Raw genomic sequence first — 21,922 nt, forward strand, 5'->3', positions numbered from 1 at the left:
GCACACAGGCTGTGAGAGAAGTAATGGTATCTATGAAGGAATTTTCTGGAGATAGACAAATCCTAGTTGGGCAATTACTAGAAACAGTACTAAGCTGCAATGTGTTTATGTTTAATAACAAATATTATTTGCAAACATGGGGTGTCGCTATGGGCACCCCATGTGCGAATTCATATGCAAACTTGGTTTTGTATAATTGGGAACTGAAACACATATTTAACAGCCAATGGATGAATAAGATCAAAATGTACAAGCGATTCGTGGACGATATATTATTGGTCTGGGATGGTACAGTTGATGAGTTGAAGCACTTTATCGATTATTTAGAAGGGACAACTACATTTCTGAAATTTACTTGTGAACATTCTTATAATGAAATTAACTTTTTAGATTTAACTCTATATTATGACACAGTGAACAAGTTAACATATAAATTATACAGGAAGAGCTGCTGGAGGAATACCATCTTAGAATATAGTAGCATGCACCCTAGATATATGTTCTCTGGTATAGTAAAAGCACAATTCTGGAGATTAACCAGAATATGTAAGGATCCAGAAGTTTTAAAGATAGAAACAGACAAAATGGTAAAGTTGTTCACTAATAGAGGTTACAATGATAAGATGATACAGGAAATGAGAAATAAGATCATACCCCAAGGCATTATAGAAGATTGTTATAAATATGAGAGTTCCAAAGTAAATAGGATTGACAAGAATACGGAAGATCAAAAACTAGGGGGATATAATAAACAGAATAGGAAGATCAATCTCACTTTGAAATATACCAATGACATCAATGCCATCAAGGGAGTTATAAATAAACACTGGAACATCTTGACTGTGGTAGATGAGACTAGAATGATAGTAGGTGAGAAGCCAGGATTTGTATTCCGTACATGTGACAATCTGAAAACTATTTTCTCCTCCAATCTACACAAGAATGCTCAGGTTAGAGATGGTAATAATGAGGTTCCCGGTACTTACCCTTGCAAAAAGTGTAGTATGTGTGAATACATCACCACTACACAAGAATATTTACACCCACATGGACATTTTAGATATACTCCAAAGACTAGAACCAACTGTGAGACCACTAATTTGATTTATATGGCCAACTGTGATCTATGTCCAGCGTTTTATATTGGCCTTACAAAGAGGAAATTAAGACAGCGTATATACAATCATGTGTACGATATTCGTAAGCAACATGAATTGAACGCTTTAGCCAAACATGTGATCTCTAATCCTACACATCAGTTTAAGTTCAGAGTACTACAGATTTTGCACCCTAGTCCTAGGATGGGTGATAATAATAACGCCTTGGCGAAATTGGAAATGGAATGGATTCTGAGGTTAGGGGCACACAGAGACCCGGGAATCAATAATTATACCACTGTTAAACCATTCCTAGAATAACCAAAAGAGTGAATAAGATCTTTCGTAGTGATAGTATTAAAATAAAATGAAATAGGAAAGAGAAATAGAGATAAAAAGAAAAATAAATATATGAGTCTGTGTTCTGAATAGAATTAATATTATTTGATTGTAGAGACATATATATAGAGACTGGATATGGGGGTCATTAAGTGAGACTTGATGACATCTAATAATTGATAAGTTCCTTAGGAATTGATTTAACATATAAGTTATTTTAGAATTTTGCAGGTAAACTCATCACTTGACCGGTACATAGAGTGAAATTATTTTGATACACATATAGATATACTCAGTGGACCTGAATTGATTTAATTTTAATTTTAGTTTTAATACCAATTCTAGCTGTAGTGTTGTTTGTAACTGGCAATTGGATTTGAATCCATGGGGAATTATATAACATAAATGTGTTTATGCTTATAGAATATAATGAGTATTTAGATATGAAATTTAATTTTTATGTCTGCTTAATTTAGTGAAAGAATGGAATCACTCACTGGAAGGAACCTGTAACAAGTATGAACCTAGCCATAGGGCAATGACAGTGTTAGTCCAGATAAGAATTAACTGATAGCCCTAAATATTTTGCTGGTTTTATTTGAGGACAATCTAGTACTGTCCCGGATAGCCTAGCAGTTTTGGAAGTAGCATTACTTTATTCATTTATTTATTCCATTTACTAATTATACAGTATGATATAGTAACTATACAGTTTTTCTCTTCTTTTCCCCTTTTACTTTCTAGTCATTAGATGGGTCTTAGACCAATGTCACAGAATATTTTAAATAAATTTATTTATTAATAGAAGATAGGTATTTGTGAAAGTTGAAAGGTGCTTGATGAATGGATTATTGATTGTTACTTCCCATATATATTAACCAACTCATATAATCTAAATATTGTCATAATATTGCATATATAAAAAAATTTTTAACTATTTTATAACTATTAATTTAGTAGTAACTTTCAAGTTTTTAAAAAATTTTAATATGAACCTTTCAGAAGTTATACATCCCCTACATAGATATTTGTGATGCACATTATATATTCACGAAACTCCCTTGATTATACAATAAAAATGGGAGAGTGAAGCAAGTATACGGAGTCAGACACAAGTTTATAGTTGTAGTCTCTGACTTCAGAGGGCGGTTCACTTTAATTTAATTTATATAGATTCTATACAGGAGCTAAATCCATACACTAATCAGACTTCTGTTTAGAGAATGTGATGTGAGACTATCGAGGTTTATTATCCAGAAGTAATTTTCATTATTTTTAACATTTAGAAATATTTTGTTGTTTCTGTTATGCTTATAATGCCTAACTCGAACAGTATTTACTGTGCTCTCTGTCAACTGAACAGTGTTCCGATGCGTATGATGTAGGATGACTTCCATTAAGAATGCATTTGACAGATTCAGCTATGAACATAATCTTTCTTACTTTGACCCACCCTACAATGAGTAGAATGTAAGTTTTTGATACCACTGATTCCTCCACTAGATATTAACAATAAGTGTTGCGGATATTGTTGATTTCGGGAATTTGGAGCTTGAGTTGATTATAGCTCGCATATTCAAATTTATATAGTTCACGGCTGCTTCATTACGAGAAAAAGAGAAAGAAAAAAATATATACTGTGATTTTAAGCTGTGTATATATTAATTCACCTTTTTCAATATTTTAGTTTTACTTTTATTTTTATGGTTCAGTCTGTTTTGCATCAAAGTAAATGTCATATAAAAAAAGCTGAATATATGCAAGGCTTTAAGAATTGTGAAGCACTTTGTTTAAATCAATGGAGGAACATCACAATTGATTAATTGTATTATTGTATTATTGAGAACAACTGATTAGTGAAGCTTGTATATAAGGGATGAGATATGCATTTTAAATTATATCTGAAGAAGCATGCAAGACGCATGTGAAAGCGCTTATTCTGTGTTTGTTCGACTGGAATAAAGGATTATTTTTTGAAGACTTCAGTGCTCTCGTGGTGTGTCCTGACAGTTTGGTTTGCTGAGTTGGTATATTGAAGTAGGGGGTGTGTGGGGGGTGCAGGGGGGCTTGCTCCCCTGCTAAAACCCTTTCAGTTTACCTTTTTTTTTCCTTTGCTTTATTACATTTTCGAACACTTAAATGTTCGCTCTCTAAAGGTTGACCTTTAGAGATTCGAACATTTAAGCGTTCGTCAATGTAATATAGACCCTTTTGATGAACCTTTTGCACGTCTGCAAAACAAACAGCTCAGAACTACCAGATTAAAATACCCAAATTTTGTTTGCGACATTAATAGGACATGGAGAGACTGATATGTTTCTGAGACATCCCATTCTTGGAACAAACTCCCCATCCATGTGAAGCAGAGTTCCTCCCTATCCCTATTTAAGCGCAACTTGGACCAATGTTCATAGGTTGGTACTAAGCTAACTGCCTTTGTGAGCCATTTTAAGCCTAGCCAATTATCCCTTGTGAGACTCAAACCCTGCACCTTGTGTTTATAAGGCAAACACTTTAACCATTAGGCCACCCTCCCACAATGGATGTGTAATCAGAAATTCACCCCTGGTCTGGCTCCTATGTCTCTGAAGGACAGACGAAGGCAGTAAATCACCAATTATATAAACCAAAATTGTGGGTCATATTTGGGCTGCACTGCTAGGCTTATAAGGGCCATAGCAGTCGTTAGCCTAATATATACCTATGAAACTATGAACCTATGAAACCACGTTTTCTAATTACATTAGACTGTAATACTAGATCACGTTAACACTATCCAATCAGTATTTTCTGCTGCATGTGTGCTCCAATGCCTTCTGATATTTTCTAACTCTAATTTTTTAATTTCCAAATAGTCAAAACTGCACCTAAGAACCACTAACACAGGTAGACTGAACAACGAACAAGATTTATTCCACAGCTTCCACAAATAACTTAGTGCTTTCGTCTGCATATAATGATAGACTTCATCAGCGTAGGTGAAGTCCATCATTAAATGCAGATGGAAACCCTAAGTTATTTGTGGAAGCTGTAGAATAAATCTTGCTCGTTGTTCAGTCTGTGTTCATGGTTCTTGGGTGCAGTTTTGACTATTATGTTTATTGCCGTTTGGTTCATAGGTTCATACTAGGCTATCTGCCCTAGGGCATTTATAAGCCTAGCCAGAGTGTGTTTGGCTTTCGCCACCCATTTTAAATTAATTTTGCTAGGCCTTTTTTTGAGGTTAGTATACTGTGCCTCTAACAGTGACACAGAAGTGATAGCTGGGGTAAATCTACGATCTCCCATCCACTCATCAAGATTCCTCTTGAAGAGAGTCAATGTGGGACTCCGCCTAACCTGGACTGGGATTTTATTCCAGAGTGAAGGGAGCCTCTGGGTTATGAATCTGTCCCTCCAGCATGTCCTATTTATTTCAGTGCTGAGGTTCAAGTCTCGAGCGTAGCTCGATGGGATTTGGATTTTCTGAGGTGCAGCATGTCCATTAATTCCGGGTTGGACATGGCTTTATACGTCAGGCACAGATTGCCTCTGAGCAGGCGGTATGCCACTGAGTAGAGCTGGAGTTTCTTTAACCGGGCAGCATATGGCATCTGTTTGAGCCCTTTGATCCTCTTGGTGAGGTACTTTTGGGGTCTTTCCAGTTGCTGCAGGTGTCTGGTAAGGTACATCCCAAAAGGGGCATTGTACTCAATTATGGGCCTGACGAGGGATGAGTAAAGAGGCCCGATGACCTCCCCTGATCTAGATGTGAATCCCTTCATGATTAGGTGGGCTATATAAAATGTTTTTCTAACCACTTTGGCCACGTGGTTGTCAAATGAGAGATTGCTATCAACTTGGGTCCCCAGGTCCCTAATGAATTCTTCTGTACTTAATGGATTACCACCTATGTGGTAATTTGTGGGCACTTTGTTTTTGCCAAAGGGGATGACTATACACTTTTTGGCATTTAGCTTGAGGCCATGGCTCTGGCACCAGTTGTCTGTTTCTATGAGGCCCTTTTGGAGGATGCTTGTGTCGGCTGGAGAGTTGATTATGGCACCCAGTTTGCAGTCATCTGCGAACTTGGTCAGCCACAGTCCTTCTGTGTTGACCTGTACTGCCGAGAAATATATACCGAACAAGAGAGGTCCCAGGACTGAGCCTTGTGGGACGCCACTTGTAACTGGTTTGGAGTCTGACATGGCTCCAGCAATTCTAACCATGTGGGTTCTGTCCTTGAGCCAGTTTGCAACCCATCTAGTGACATAGGGGTTTATATTTAAGCTGGTGAGCTTATCTATAATGCCCGAGTGGGGTATTGTATTGAAGGCTTTTGCGAGGTCCAGGTAGGCTGTGTGGACCACCTTCCCCTCGTCAATGGCCTTGGTGACTGTTTCAAAGAAATCGACCAGGTTTAAGAGGCAGGATCTGCCCTGATCTGCCCTTAAAGCCATACTGGGTAGGATCCAGTGTCTGTAGGTCCCCAATATCTTTATTTATGAGGTCCATGATGATCCTTTCCATAGCTTTGCAGACCAAGCTAGTCAGGCTTATGGGGCGATAGTTTCCAGGATCTGTTGAGGCACCACCTTTGTGGAGAGGGATCACTGTTGCTGTACGCCACTCTTTGGGTACATATCCTGTAGTAAGGCTAAGATTGAACAGTAGTTTTATGTTTGGGTTTAGCTCTTCTTGGAGTTCATGTAGGACGCAGCCCGGGACACCATCTGGTCCCATTGATGCTGTGTTTTTTGCTTTGGAGAGGGTGGCTCTTACCTGAGCATCTGAGATGTCGGGGGGGCAGCACTCTATTGGGATATATTTGCCATTTTGGTGGGGGGGAGAAGAAGTTTGCACTGAACCTGTCAGCTAGGATGTTGGCAATGTCTGTGGGCTTGGTGTATTTTTTGTCATTTTGGATTAATTCTGAGCATATCTGGGAATTCCCACCCAGAGTCCTAACATAACTAAAGAAAGCCTTATGATTATCCTTAGTGTCCTGTGCAATTTTTCTCTCGAAGCTGGCCTTAGACGATTTTATGAGTGCCCGTAGTTTTTTGCTAATACTGATCAGAGATGCCTTCCCCTTTTGGGATTTTGCTCTATCATGTAGTAGCTTCCTCCTTCTATTGTATAGTTTGTTTATGGCTGGGGTCCACCAGACAGGACGCCTGCCTTTGGAGGATTGGGTCTTGGTTTTATTTGGGATTGCATGATCCATGCATTCCTGAAGGTGTTCATAGAATGCGTTTATAAAGGATTCTGCGGTCTGGGCCATATTTTCCACAGGCCCGGGGGCTTTGAAGGATTTCGCCTCGGTTTTGAGGCATGTGAAATTTGCTTTAGAGAAGTTTTTCACTGTGGTTTTCTGGGCAGGGGGTGGGGTCGGGATGTGAATATCCAGTGGGATTAGTTTATGGTCTGATCTTACCAGTGAGGGATAACACTTCTGGTCTGGAGCATAGTGTCCCCATGTTGGTGATGATCAGGTCCAGTATGTTTTCCCCTCTTGCGGGAGTGGTAACAGCATTTGAGTTTATAAATTCTAGGAACCTTTGGGCTAGGGTGTTGGAGCTAGAGTAATGCTCCCAGTCTATGTTTGGGTAGTTGAAGTCACCCAATATAATGGTGTTTGGAGAGACCTTCATATTTTCCAGTATTCTCAGGAAGGCCGAGTGGGGTTCCTGTGTTTGGGAGGGTGGTCTGTAGCAGGCTATAAACTGGAAGGCAGTTTTATCCACAGTTAGTTGCACATGGATAGTCTCTGATGCTTCGTGCTGTGCCACCAACCTGGAGGTGTGGTTATCTTTGACGAATATTGATACCCCCCCTCCTTTTGTGGTTCGGTCCAAGTTTTGGGGCCAAAAAGCATGGTATGAGGTATAACCTGGTAGTGCTGGGGTGCTCTCGGGAGCCGTGAACCAGGTTTCTGTTACTGCACAGATATCGATGTTCTCCATGCTAAGGAGAGTTTCGAGTGCGTGCATCTTGAGGTTTAGACTTCTGGCGTTGAGTAGCATTGCTCTTAGTTTCTTATCCCTTGCGATACCTATGGAGGTGGGTTTGTCTTTTGAGCCTTGCCTAAAAGGGGCACTATGGGGGTAGCAAGAGCCTTTGCCAATATCCGAAAGCCCAGGGGTGACAGGTGCAAGCCGTCCCTAGCGAAGCATCGTGACTTGTCGAGCATGTCATCTCAGGCTGATGGGCATTGGATCCCCTTTGAATGACACCAACACTTAAGCCAATTGTTGAAATTGATCATCTTGTCTTCATATTGTGGCATCACTCTTGGTGAGGGTAAGATGCTACTCAAGGTCAGGGTCATACCGGCCTGGGCTACATGCTCAGAGAGCTCCTCTATGTCTCTTTTCATGTAGTCCAGGGAGGTACGTTCTCAGGTCATTCACACCAGCATGGACAATGACTGAGTCATATTTGTACTTGCCCTGGAGTGACCTGAGTGCTTGTGTTATGTGGCGGATCCTAGCGCCCGACAGGCAGCTCACCGTGACCTTCTCCTTTTTCAGCCTGGTGAGCAGGACGTCAGTGTGCCTGACGATAGAGTCACCTATTACAAGTGTATCATGTGTTTGGTTCCTGGTTTGGAGGTAATTTCCAAACAGATAAACATCCTACTCTTTTTGTGCATTCCTCTAGCTTACCCCAATCTTTACCCATAAAACCAGTAGAAACTCTTTTTGATCTAGAAGTTACTTTAAACTACTCTGTTCTTACTATAAATCTTACTAACCTTTACTATTATTCTAGCCCCTCAGCCCTTTAAAGCCACCCCACTATTGATTTTTCTTTCCCTTTATTAATTCTTTCAACCTAACATTACCCCCTAGTGATCTTTTTTCTTTCTTAACTTTCAAGCTATTTCAATATTTACAAAAGAATAAAAGTGTGTGTGTATATTGTAAATGACCGTTTTTCTCTCTGATATTGTAACTTCCTACAATTTAGTAGTCTGTTTCTCAGTTTGTTATATTGTACTGTTTTGTACTGTAAATTCTTGCAAAATAGTGTGCAATCATAATGTGTTTGTCGAGCTTTTCTCCCCAGGTCTCCACTGAAAATGGGCTTCTGTCCCAGTCGGACTTTCCTGGTCAACAAATGTCAATAAATAAAATAAAATAATAAAAATAAACGCAGACAAATAATAAAACACTACAGTGTAAACAGTTTATTCTTTTTATTAAAAAACAACCAGTTAAAATCAAAATGTACATCTACATTTTCAGCAGTTCAATTCACAGTTAAAGTGCTAAACACAAAAATATTTCTTTACAAAAAATGCTACAACTCTACTGTAAACAAAAAATTCTCTACTGAGGTTGAGTGCAAGTAAAAAAAAACAGCTACCTTCTAGTACATAACCATGCTGGCTATGAGTACCAGAGTTACACATATTAACAAAGAGCTAGTTTTAAACTTTATTTCTCCTGCTGTGTGTTAAATAAGCAAGTATACATGTTCAGACTACATTGAAGGGAAGCACCAGTGTAAATGTTCTTAAAATGCACTGCACTTGGGAACTGCTTGCAATTTAATTTTGACATTTATGAGGCATTCATCTTGACAGATACTATATGTTAACATATGCTGTATCAAACCCCCAGTCAACAAAACTATAATGGCAGTTTTCTTATACTCCAGTACAGCAAAATATGTAACTTTTAATAAAAAAGAAGTTCCCACAACATTACAGTTTCCTTTTAAAAAAAAAAAAAAAAAAAAAAAAAAATCATAGGCTTTTGGGAATCGAGTCACATAAAAAGATCACAGAGTTTGGTATTCGATACTAAAATTCCACAGAAAAACACTTCTGGAAATTGATTTTCAATATTACTGTAACTCAGGTATCGAAATGTGCAAACAACTTTTATCTGTCCTCTCTCTCTCTTATGCAGGGTACTAACTCAGTGTCACTCTTTAAATTCTTTATCAAACTTGCAAGAAGACAAGCTGACGAATCTACGCAGCACCTGAAGGAAGAAAATGCTTACTACATTTGTCAACTACCTGCGGAGAAATAAATCTACAATGTTACGTTTTTTCAGGTTTTCAGTTGACATTTTTTAAAAAATGAAACATTGAAACCACTAATATTTATATAGATATGATGTGTATATAATACTGTCAATATACGCACAAAAGAGAAAAACAGGAACTGTGAAATAAAAGTAAGAGCAAATACTAGCTAGGATGCACAACAGCTAGACTGCTGCACGCCTGCAGGGTTTGCCTACCATTAATGCCTGTTCCACATTTCCAAATGCCATATCTGACTTGCGTCCTTGGCAGCAGTGGCACAAGTGGTTAGATCAACAGGGTAGTTTTACTTTAAAAGCTTCATATTTCAATGTTTACAACCTCCTGTAAATCTGGTAACTAATCAGAAACTGGGCATGACACTAGGGACAAGATAATAAAATGGCATGATTTAATGAAAGGCAGTGACCATAACCAAACAAATGGCGTATATATTCCAGATCCTTTTCTACAAATCTACATAGTCTTGGCAAAACAAGCACAAACCTAGCCAACTAAAAGAAACATCTATCACTGCTTTTCTTTACTGAACTCATTCACAGTATGTGTTTTTGAACTGTATGTATAGCATTTTCGGGCAAGGTCTTATTTATTTATTTTTTTATAATATGAAAAAAGGGATTTCTGCATGTGTGTGTGTGTGTGTGTGTGTTTATATATAATGTATACAGATGTGTGTATGGGGATACACGAGCATGCACACACCGCATACACCACACACATACATACATACTCATACACAAATTACTGATTTGCATCATTCATGTTCCTAAGATGCTTTACTGTTGTAATGTAGTTCAGTTACACTGTTCTGTGCCTGCACAAGCTTAAACCCATCTACCTCTGAACATGTTACAAAAATGCGTAGGTCAGAAATATCAACAGGGTTTGATTTAAATGTAGGTGAAGGGAGGCGGTAACTCATTTAGTTATGCTGGCAACTTTAATGCATATGAATATATTGCTTATTATGGAAAAGTCCTCTAGAATTTAATCAAGGTTCAGGAAGGAAAGGTCTCTCAAACAAAAAAGAATGCGCATCAGAGGGGGTGTGTTCAGGAGTAAGAAGTATTTTTTTTGTATGCAGAATGTAAGATATGTGGAAAAACCTTTCCTGAAAGTGTTCAAACACAGCACAACAGTTTGGACAAGGATGAGGCAGAAATAAAGCAACTTTATAAGTTGCTGGATAGCTAAAACTGGCAACAAATATGATACACTAAGAAACTAGCAGACTTTCTGTCATTCAATGCCTCCCATTTTGTGGAAGGGACTTCTGCAATACAAGTGAAAACCCATCTCCAGGGGTCATGCGTGTATGCATCACAGTCCCCAGTTCTGACCATTCAACTGCTGCATGGTATCCTTCCCACAGAACACAACCACAGAGCTTTTACAAAAACTTTTTTTCTTTATTAATTTTTAAACTGTTCACTACTCATGATTTATATGGTGATGTACGATTCGGCAAACAATAAGACAAGATGATGATGCTCATGGCGACATGTTATGATTAATACTGCCAAGATTTTGAATTCCAGTTGAATTAAAAAACTGAATTTAGACTGAAATTTAAATAATGCATTTGCGTGGGGTAAGCAAATACTGCACATGTAGGCAGTTTTGTTTTCTGTACCCCTTACTTAATATAATAAAAACAGAAATTTACTTGACAGTAATCCAGTGTGAAGAGAGTGAATTTTTGCAGTTCACAATGGTCAAATAAGCATCATAAGCTCATACATTAGTACTAGGCTAACTGCTTGTGTGGGCCATTTGAAGCCTAGCCAATTATCTCATGTAAAAATCAAACCCTGCACCTCGTGTCTGTAAGGTAAACACCTTAACCATTATACCAACCTCCCACCTTCAAGCATGCTTAGTGCATGATAACGGTGCTCATCATGTGAAATAAGTGCAAGTTCAGATGCAGTGATAGACAAAATTGCAGCCAAGGGATGGTAAATGCAAACGCACCCCATCTATGGAACAAGCTCTCCATCCTTGTGAAGCAGAGTTCCTTCCAAACCCAATTCAAGTGCAACTTGAACAATTGGATGGGAAACTGGAAATTCTTCCCTGGTTTGGTACCTAGGTCTCCAATGGACACAGGTAACCTGCAAATGGTTCATCTCCCAGGCCCATGCTTACACTTATCAAGGGCATCAGAGCTTGTCAGAGCTTTGGGATGCATGGCTAGGCTAAAAAAGGCCCTTGTGGTCGTTACCCTAGTAAACACCTATGAACCTATGAAGTCCCCTTCTCAGCTTAAAAATGACTATTTAAAGCATATTTAAATAAAGGAGAGCTTAAAAGTGTGTTATTAAAGATATGCAAAATACAGCACCTATTCTGAGAAATGTGTGGCTTATGAAAAGTAAAACATAAATCACAAGTATATAACTCTCATTGTAAGTGAAAAGGAAATCCAAAGGACATGCATGGGGGCATGGAATCTGTTCCAATATCAAAATCAAGGTTTGTGACTGATCCCAGTAAATATGGCTAGGTAAGGATGTATTATTAAGATGCAATATTCAAGTGTGCTAATCACACTTACTACTCCTCTATGATAGGACACTGGGGACAAGACACAACTATAGGAGGACTCAAAGGTCGGACAGACTACCAGCTGTACAAAAGCCAAAACTTACACATTTTGGAGGTAGTAAAATAAATGATAAACACTACCACGTAAGAAACAGTTCTGAGCAAATAATTAATGATGAATAAAGTCATGAACAAATAACTGCTGCTCAGAACAGGCGTCAGGCTGAATTGACTGAAGAAAAAAGCTCAGAACCAAAATGTAAACACTGGGAGTAGTCATACAACAACTACTCAAAAGTCTTTTCAGACCAAAAATAGAAAAATATATGAGAAGTAAAATCTCAAATGTCTGTTCAGACCAAATAATAATCCAAGAAACAATGAAGTAATATCCACGAAAATTCCTTCAGTAAAAAAGCTTTAATTGGCAAAACAGGTGAGTGCTTTCGCTAAAATAGCTTTGTCAAACCTTCTACACAAAATGTAAAAAGAGAACTCCTTATATATAAAAAAGTTACTACTGATTTGAGGATGACCTCATAATCAATTAAACAATCAATCAAGAAATGCAAACCATTAAATTAATATATATACACTTGATACAACGAACATAACATTTCTTGAACATTAATTTCATTTCTCCCTGTAATAATTGGAATATTACAAACTTTACAGACAGAAATGAAATTAATTGGATTATTCGTTTACAAGCTCATGTTTTTCCTGGGCTTAATGACAAAGTTCCTTTAAAACCTGTACTTAGAAACAGAAAATTACATTTTAAGTAAATTTGAGTATTAATTTACTTGTCAAACATCTTTGTTTAATATATATACGTATCTTTGTTTGATATTATTTTTTAAAATTAAACTATTTATTTACACTGGTTATTATGATTAATTAATGTTCAAGAAATGTTATGTTCGTTGTATCAAGTGTATATATATTAATTTAATGGTTTGCATTTCTTGATTGATTGTTTAATTGATTATGAGGTCATCCTCAAATCAGTAGTAACTTTTTTATATATAAGGAGTTCTCTTTTTATATTTTGTGTAGAAGGTTTGACAAAGCTATTTTAGCGAAAGCGCTCACCTGTTTTGCCAATTAAAGCTTTTTTACTGAAGGAATTTTCGTGGATATTACTTTGTTTCTTGGATTATTATTTGGTCTGAACAGACATTTGAGATTTTACTTCTCATATACTTTTGTATTTCTGGTCTGAAAAGACTTTTGAGTAGTTGTTGTGTGACTACTCCCAGTGTTTACATTTTGGTTCTGAGCTTTTTTCTTCAGTCAATTCAGCCTGACGCCTGTTCTGAGCAGCAGTTATTTGTTACATGATTTTGGAGATAGTCACTACAAGTATTGTCCTTGGGATGACAACTTTAACTGCTCTTGTCAGCTGCAAGAAAGGCCATCTAACCCTTTGCTACACCTTATTCCAAATGCAATCTGAGGACAAGAAGTAATGGTAGAAGGAACAAGGAATGCGATCAGCTAACCAAAAACAGTGAATAGTCGTCAGGTCAGGTGGGGGAATGACAAAAACAAGTATAAAAGAAAGACAGGCTTGCATTTCAAACCACTTTAAGAAGAATTTCTTAACAAAAAAGTACTTAAAAATAAGCACTGTGGATATTTTCTTTGGAGATACCAGGTTGATAAATCACTTTTAAACACAGATAAGTGCATAACACATGTTATCCTGAAACAATCAGGCTGGCTTCCAGGGTTCTTTACTTCCATAAAATGGTATAAATGCTACCCTAAAGAAGACAAAGATACTGAAGAGGACACAAAGTGAAAAAATGTGTATTATGACATATGGACATCCTAAGATTTGGACTGCTATCAGGAAATGGTCCAGATGGTTCCAAATTCCCACAAGCAGAGACTGGCTTCCTTTAGTGGATGCAGGCATGGCCCCCCCCTGCTTTGTTCATGCATATTCCATATAAATGGGTGATTTCACAACGTAAGACTTTTCTTTCATGACTGCTGCCACAACCTACTGGGTTACAACCACAGTTCTGTGTATTGTGCTGAAATATAGCTTCTTTGCCATGGATCTGTTTTTTTTTTTGTGTGTTGATCTGAATCTTCGAGGTAGATGTTAATGGTTTATTCTTTCGGTTTTATAGCAGGTCCAAGATCTAACTGTATATCATTTTTATATCCAAATCATGTAACACATGGTTTACAACATGAACTACAATTTATTCTATCAGAGTTCAGACTTTTAACATTACGTAATTGAGATTACATCATGTGAAACCCTACTTGTATATCCCTGCCACAAAATACTGAAATAGTAACTAGGCTTTAAAAATACAGTTGCTATTCAAACTCTTCACATAAAGCTTGCTTAAATAACATAAGGGAAAAATCTAGTTTCTCCTTTAAGCAACAAACAAAGATTATTACCACTTACTGTTTTACATAATCTTCCAGAGTCTCTGAATTTAAAGGTAGACCTTGCTATACCTCTTATCAAGATGTCACTATTTCTTTAAACTCTGCGTGTTTTTTATTTTTGAGTTTTAGAACTAAAAGTAGTTTTACAGGCATAATGTAAACTGCATAAGTAGCATGTTCACTGATGAAGAACTTGATGAAAAGATGTTTGCTCAAGACTTAGAGTTACAAATACTTAAATGGCCTATATTCAGGCTCTGGGTCTGACTCTCTATCAACATGGAAGACTGAACCTGAGATAATTTCTCTTTCGCATTTGTCATTATGTTGCCAAGAATCCAACCGTCTTGAAAGATGGCTGCCCAGGATGAGGCAAACTAAGAAAATAATCCTTCTACCAATCTTAGATGGAATTCTCAGGACTGTTATGGGCCATCTGGGCAGGAGTCTACTTGTGAAATTGTGATGAAGGACAGGGTGTTAGGTGAGGTGGGCTGGCATTTTAAAGGACTTTGTTTGTATCTAGCTGTCTTCCTTCTTCTAGAGGGCTGAGAAGATTTAGCAATGGAGGTAGGCTGAAGATTAGGTACATCTTCAACAGAAGAACAAGAATTAGCTTTCTTCTATAATGCATTAAAAATCTTGACTGAAGTGGATGCTGAGGAACAGCACTGGGAAAACCAAGACCATAAGGCTACGCATACAAATACACAGCAACAGGGGTACAAACAAATGAAGTAGTAACTCACTACACCTCTACAATAAGTAAGCAACATAACTGATATTTGTTTAGACACAGCCACTATCTAATAAGCTCCCTTCTAATTTACTACTAACTAGATGACCTAAAAATTATAGCCTCCATGTAGGAAACAAAACTAATGTAACAGAGGATTCAAATGGGTCAGTTTAAGAAAGGAGTCCACAATACTGGCGCTGTACAGGGTTCAAAGATCACTCTTGTTAGTAGTGAACATCTGTTAGTAGTTAACAAGAAAACATATTAAGAATAGAATGTGTGATATTAGACTGGCCAAAATAGTCAACATGTTAAATAATGACTTGTTACAAAGTACGAATGAAATATCACAGAAAAGAAACTATTAATCTCTGCCTTTAATGGTTTACTACACTAAGGTATCAGAAAAAAGTATGAGGATGTCTGATATGAAATAGTATCTCTCCATAATTTTTCAGAGGGCAAACAGAAAGAAGTTACTATAGCAGACTGGTGGTTTCTACTGATACAGTATGTTATTCTGCAGCTTTACAGAGCCCTAGCATTACATACGAATACGCTGTTCAAGTTTGGTCAAAAATACTAAGAATTACAAAAGAAAGACGGAAAACACACAGATTAAAACAAACTCCTCAGTGGCACTGACAGTGCAACTCTTTAGTTAAAATGTAAAAATTGGCTCTTTTCTCATTTGCATACAAAAAACAGAGGGGTAATTTAATAAATGTATTTACACCTCCTTCTGTTATGGTATAGGTGAATTTGTATCGCAATGGAATGTGCGACCAAATGCCATCTGATCAACAAAGAAAAAGAAAAGACTTAGTTCAGTCAAAAAGCTTTCATGGAATGGCTTACCTAGTTTGACTAAAGTAAAACTCTAAAATGTTTGAAGTGGGCTACATAACTCTACGTGGAAGAAAATGTTTCAGACTGACTGCTAATACACATATCATACTCATGGTCTCTGACTTAACTATACTGATGATGTTACTACCATGCTAAAGTGGACTGACGGATTATAACTGTCTTTGCTACCTATCAAATGCTCATCTACCTGACTGGAGACGTTATCCTTCTGCTCAGACGCAGATGCCTACTAGATAAGACATGAACAGACAGCTCAGTGAATACAACAGGGGCAGAATTTCAAGTTACTTACAATTAAGCTAGATTTGCTATGGAATAAGGCAGTTGTATTTACCATTACGCTATTATTGATGCAGAAGAATGCTGCAAGTTACCCAAACTCATAACATTTGAGTAGTAACTTAATTTGTGCCTGAGGTAGATACAAAAACGAATAGGGGGATGCTGAAATGTACCTTCTTAAGATACAGATGGGTATATCGATGGATTCTTTGAGGCATATGATATCCCAAACCAAGTTGTTACATCTTGTGATTATCTCTATTCTTAAATGGACAGTAATAGCATTTACAATACTGAACAAAAAAGGTTTGTTCACAGTCGGTCAATGAATCAGGAAGTCTAAACTGAGTTTAAAGAGGTCACAGGTGCTTCAAATGTACTAGCTGAGAGTTCATGCTTCTCCTTTATGTATAAAAACACCAAAATAAAGTAACAAGTGCGATGTTATGCATAAGTGAGGAAAATGAACTAGGAATATCCAAAAAGGGTACATGATGAATATGTCAGTGGTTACTAGACGCAGTTATCACCTCAGTGTTGTACTACCACTGGAGTTAAGAGACTAATGCATACAGCTTTTGTTTTGGCTACAGAAGAAAATCAGAAAAAGAGTTTAACAGTCAGAACCATAATCAAAGCAGAAGTATATGGAATGCTCCTTTAGCCTTACATTTTTTTCTTGTTTGAAAAGGACTCCAAAACAAATTCATTTTTAAAATGTCAGGCTTTTCCAGAGAAAGTATTCACATGGAATATGCTTGGATTAATGTGGTTTCTGCTACAGGAGTCCTCACGGGATGCAATGTGGCAAGTATACCCTCTAGGATTTCTAAAGACAGTTGTGTGTGAAATCTGTGGGATTCGGCATTATCTGAAGTATCTTTGGAGATGGACTAAATGGAAAAAAGCAGACTGAAGGCTCAGATCCAGCAGGAGAAAAAAAATTGCTGACCACTTGTATTTCTTTCTTTATCTCCTTTTATCATTATACGCAGTGCACCAAATACTTTTATGAGGTTATACCCAGCAAGAAAATGATGGCTAGCAAAAGCCATAATTAGAGAAAACAGTCCCAGACCTCTGTCTCTGTGCCAAAAGTGGACTTACTCACAGTCACTGCTCTGTGGGCCACCTGCAGAAGCACTTGTTGCCGGGAATGTAAGCACTAGATGTGACTGCTCTCAGGCCTCTCTAAAAGGGGTGGCAGTGTCATGCGCTGGCTCCATCTTCTTCAATGACCTGGTTCATGCTGGTGCCATGTGTAATATGAGTGGCAGGGTTACCCACATCTCTAGCGTTGTGCCTTGACTGGTCATTTAGACGGTGGGAACTGCTGTGTCTGGACTGATCTGTCAATCTGGACATGCTGCCATGTGTGCCATGCGTCATCCGCTCTTCCATTCCTCGATAACTGCAGGGTGTATACCTGATATGCAAACAAAGAACACAAAAACATTTTACAAAAGAAAAGGACACAGAAAAGCCCACACACTCTCCATTGACAGTTTCACACTTCTTTTTATTCGTTCAGTGACAGGGCTCAAATAACAATGCTTGCTTAATGATTCAAATGATGCGTGGCAAACCAAAAGCCAGAAGTAGGCTACTGGAAGCTATCCTAATCAGGAGACTGTTTTTGATTACCTCTAAAAACAAACTTCACAACACTGCACATGTATTCTCCTCTCAGGCACCTCTCTTTGACAAGCTCTCTCCATCAATCTAAAGGAAATCAACACTTATTCCAAATTCAGAATGCATCTCAAAAGCACTTCTCCATCCAGGCCAAATGCTTCTACTTCAATACAGTTCACAACATAACACATTATTTGCATTTCCACTTCTCTACTTACAGAATTACTGAAGGATGACCCACTTTAGAAACTAATGTCTATGTATTGTACATTACAATCTGTTTGTTTACTAGAAAGCTCGCAGTTTTCCTTTGTAACTAATCCAAACTACTCCATTACTGCTTACATTTCTGCCTTTTTGTTTGTGAAATGTTTTGTATTTCATCAGGGTTGAGCCTGAAATGAGTCAATACTGATGAGTGCAATACTGTGGTAAAATAAACAAACAAATGTTTTTACTTATGAGGAGTCATTTCTGTACGATATTAAATAAGTAAAGCAGTCTCGCCTCCCTTGAGAGAAAAATTCTACACATGCACACATATTGCTGCTTATATCAGTAAGCCACAGAATGGAACTCCAGCTGTGGATAATAAAAGTATCAGACTGCTTCAGAGACAAAATGCTTACTAGTGTCATTGAAGTGACTGATTGAGGGACAAAATCAGCCAGCAAGTACAACTTCATCCACACAACATGCGAACAGCAATCGGTAGTGTTTTAGCCAAGAATCCTTTCCCATAAAACTTATGTGAGTTGTGTGCAGGCTGTGACTAGCAGGATAATGATAATAGCTCTGGCAATATTTCAGGATAATCCTTGTAAGATGGTGAAGCAAGACAAAGGCATGAAGGAACCAATCCTCTCTACTCTTTCTACAAATAATATTTAGGGTTCTTTTACTTCTACATGGACTATCACCAGAGCAGCACTAACACCAGGATTGGTAGAATAGACCTCCATTTAACATCTCCTTTGATGCACCCCATCAATCAGCACAGCATCCCTTTTGCAGTTAGATACCATTGTTTTTCTTGTATGACTTCAGTCTCCACGGGGGTCTAGAACACACTAACGTGAGGTTCATAAATGCCAGTGGTACCCATTACACCTCAATGCCATTCCTTTTAGGATGTAGCAAAGCTGACCTTGGCTACCTTCCGAGTCCTGCTGAAAAGTGCCAACAACTCTCCTGGATATTTTCAGATCCATGGCCTGGAGATGGTGATGGAAGCATTCTCCTGCAGTGGAGGCTCTGAAGGTCACTATTCCTGGAAAGTAACAAAGAGGTAAGACAAAATATGTAATGACACCCACTGTTGGAGTTCCTTACAAAACAGACTGAGGAGTGGCCTGTATCTAGACTATCCAACTTTGCTGGAGACCAACCATTAGGTAACCACTTCTACGACAAGAGATGTGACCAGTTGCAAAGAAAGGAGGTAGGTCACGTCTTCATTAACAAATTATGAAGATGACTAGCCTTCTTGTGAAGTGACCCTTTACCTGTCCTGGAATGCAGCTCTTAAGTAAACAGTAACAAAGGCAATGTAAAGAGCTTTCCATTTATAAAGGTCTTATTTATTTATTTTTAGTTTTCCTTTTGTTGACCAGGTTAGTCCCACTAGGCTAGTAGCCTCTTTTCAGGGGAACCCATGATGGTATTTATTCTACCAGGGGAAATTTGGCTGGGGCATTAGGAGACTTCCCCTTCTCTTTTTGATGGGTGCCACAGGATCTTTTACATCCACCTGAAGCAGATGGGACCCCAGTTTAACATTTTCAAAACGTTTAGTTAACAAGATAAAACATCTGAACCCCCATTTTGCAGTATTAATCCATGCCAGAAAGTATCTACTCTGTTTGAGCAATCCATGAAGTACAGTAGCCTTTTTTAGATTTTTAGGGCTGGAAGAAGATGGGGGGAATACATAGACTGGCTATAAAGACTTGCAGGGCATCCTTAGGAAGTAAAACATATGTCCTTAGAATAATCATGTCAATAAAGGAGATCACACAGTTTTCACCGAAAGCAACTGTTTGGAAGTCTGAATCTCTTCTTGAGGTAATAACCACAAGAAGCAAGGTCTTCCAAACAAATTAAGATCTGCAGACTAGGCATTCTAACACAAAGTTAAGGTTCCAAAATGGCAAAGAAGACAAACTCTGAATATTGTAACAGTGACTTTTTCAGACACTGTTTGACCAATATGTTAGGAAAGCTTACTCCCTTAAAGGTGTACATGTAAGCCCAAATGGCTGATAACTGTACTTTAATAGACTACTACTCAAACTAAGTTGACAAAGACAACTAAAAAGGAAAGACTGCAGGGTGACAAATCAATGACTGCTACTCTAGTGGAGGGCTTCAATTTAGCAGTACAGATATTACCTGTGTAAGGGATTCCTGGAAGCTATTTTAACCTCTAGGGTCAGGTCCTATTCTAACCAAGGTCAAAGGTTTCCAAATTTGTCGAAGACGACCTTTTGGAATATCTTTCTTCATGGAAGTGGATAAGCAGGTCCTTTATCTAATAAAACTCCAACATAAGAGCCTTGAACAGCCTCTGCACAAAAATGAGTATCAGAGTTTCCTCAGCCAAAACAGACAACTGGATCATCTTTGGTCTAATTCAGGACAATGAGCCCTTGGCAAACAACCTCTTCACACAAGAGCAATGCATGTAGGTTGCAGGCCATGATAAGTAGGATGAAGAGGATGGCACTGGTAACATTTCAGGAGAACTCCTTAGAGGATGGTGAAACATGGCAAGGTATAAAGGAACCAATCCTTCCATTCTACAAGCATAGCAACAATCAGCCCAAACTTCTGGGCCTCAACCAATGGAGCTGTAAAAGGAGAAAGTGAGTGGTGGTGTAATGGTAAGTGTTGCTGCATCAGATTTTCACAGGTCTGGTTTCAATCCTTGCATCTGGCTACACTTGGTGTTACTGTGGTTCCCCTTAGATACTCTGGTTTTATTCAACACCCACTATTTGCACTTGTTTTCTAAACTGCATAGATTATGACTAAAAATATTCCTAAACATAAGACTTTATTAACAATTACATGACTGCATAAATGCCTATCAGTGGGTAACACCAAGTTTGGAGGAGCACAGCCAAAGAGATGGGATTGATTTCCCACTACAATGTGCTTAGGAAACTCCTAGTTAAGAATCCCATGAAGGTCTTTAGAAACACAGAAAGTGAACCATCACAGACCAAGCATTTCAATAGATGCCAAAGAAAGGGAATAATCATCCAACTTGTTGATATAAAATATAACAGTCATGCTGACTACATCAGAGCAACTATAAAACAACTGACACTGCCTAGCAGACAGTGCAGAGGATTATGGTTAGTTGTTGCTTCTGGTAGCCCAGAATCCGAGTCCCTCAACCTCTACTTGCCTGTTGTGTGACTTTGAGCAAGTTATTTAACTAGACAGTTCTCTGGGGTAATTGGGAAATTGGGCTTACGGTCCATAGTGGTAATTACCTATATACTTATGAGTTAAAGAACATGAGTTTAAGGACACTTATGTGGAGACGTCTGTCTTTTGGGCTGCAGATTATTCTGTGCTGGTTAGCCCAATGCGAAAGTTTCCCAGTTCAGAATCAATGCACCTGCAATAAGCTTCAGAGTAAATAAGCTGGCCTGAAAAGGGGACCTAGAAAAAGATGCTCAGACACTAGCTATCATTTAAGTTTTCAACAAGAAGTGACTGATGACAAGGGGGTTCTAGATTCTTACTGTGCTGAAACCACTGGATGATTGCCATCTAATGCCAGGTGCTGAAAAGGAACATAGCAGGTCTGGGCAGAACTATATAAAGCTTGGAATAAGGCCCAGTAATCACACAAGGATTCGTGCAATAGCCCCACAAGACTGTCAAGGCGTGGTGAGTTTCCTGCTCCCTGTTCAACAGCAGGAAGGCCACCTATGTACCG

At 38.2% G+C, this 21,922-nt stretch overlaps 1 protein-coding gene across 2 annotated transcripts in view; it reads right to left on the reverse strand.

The window, feature by feature from the left end:
• Positions 1-13,327: 13,327 nt before the first annotated feature.
• Positions 13,328-21,922, reverse strand: part of FZD3 (frizzled class receptor 3) — a 639,796-nt gene continuing 631,201 nt past the window's right edge. For both annotated transcript variants that reach the window (XM_044062718.1, XM_044062719.1), the window contains one exon: positions 13,328-17,761. In XM_044062718.1, the coding sequence (XP_043918653.1) occupies positions 17,545-17,761 (217 nt within the window). In that variant the 3' untranslated portion in view covers positions 13,328-17,544. The remainder of the gene's footprint in view (positions 17,762-21,922) is intronic.

Source organism: Protopterus annectens, chromosome 2.part1 (genome assembly GCF_019279795.1).
Source record: "Protopterus annectens isolate FY-2018-M chromosome 2.part1, PAN1.0, whole genome shotgun sequence".
Classification (NCBI taxonomy): domain Eukaryota; kingdom Metazoa; phylum Chordata; order Ceratodontiformes; family Protopteridae; genus Protopterus; species Protopterus annectens.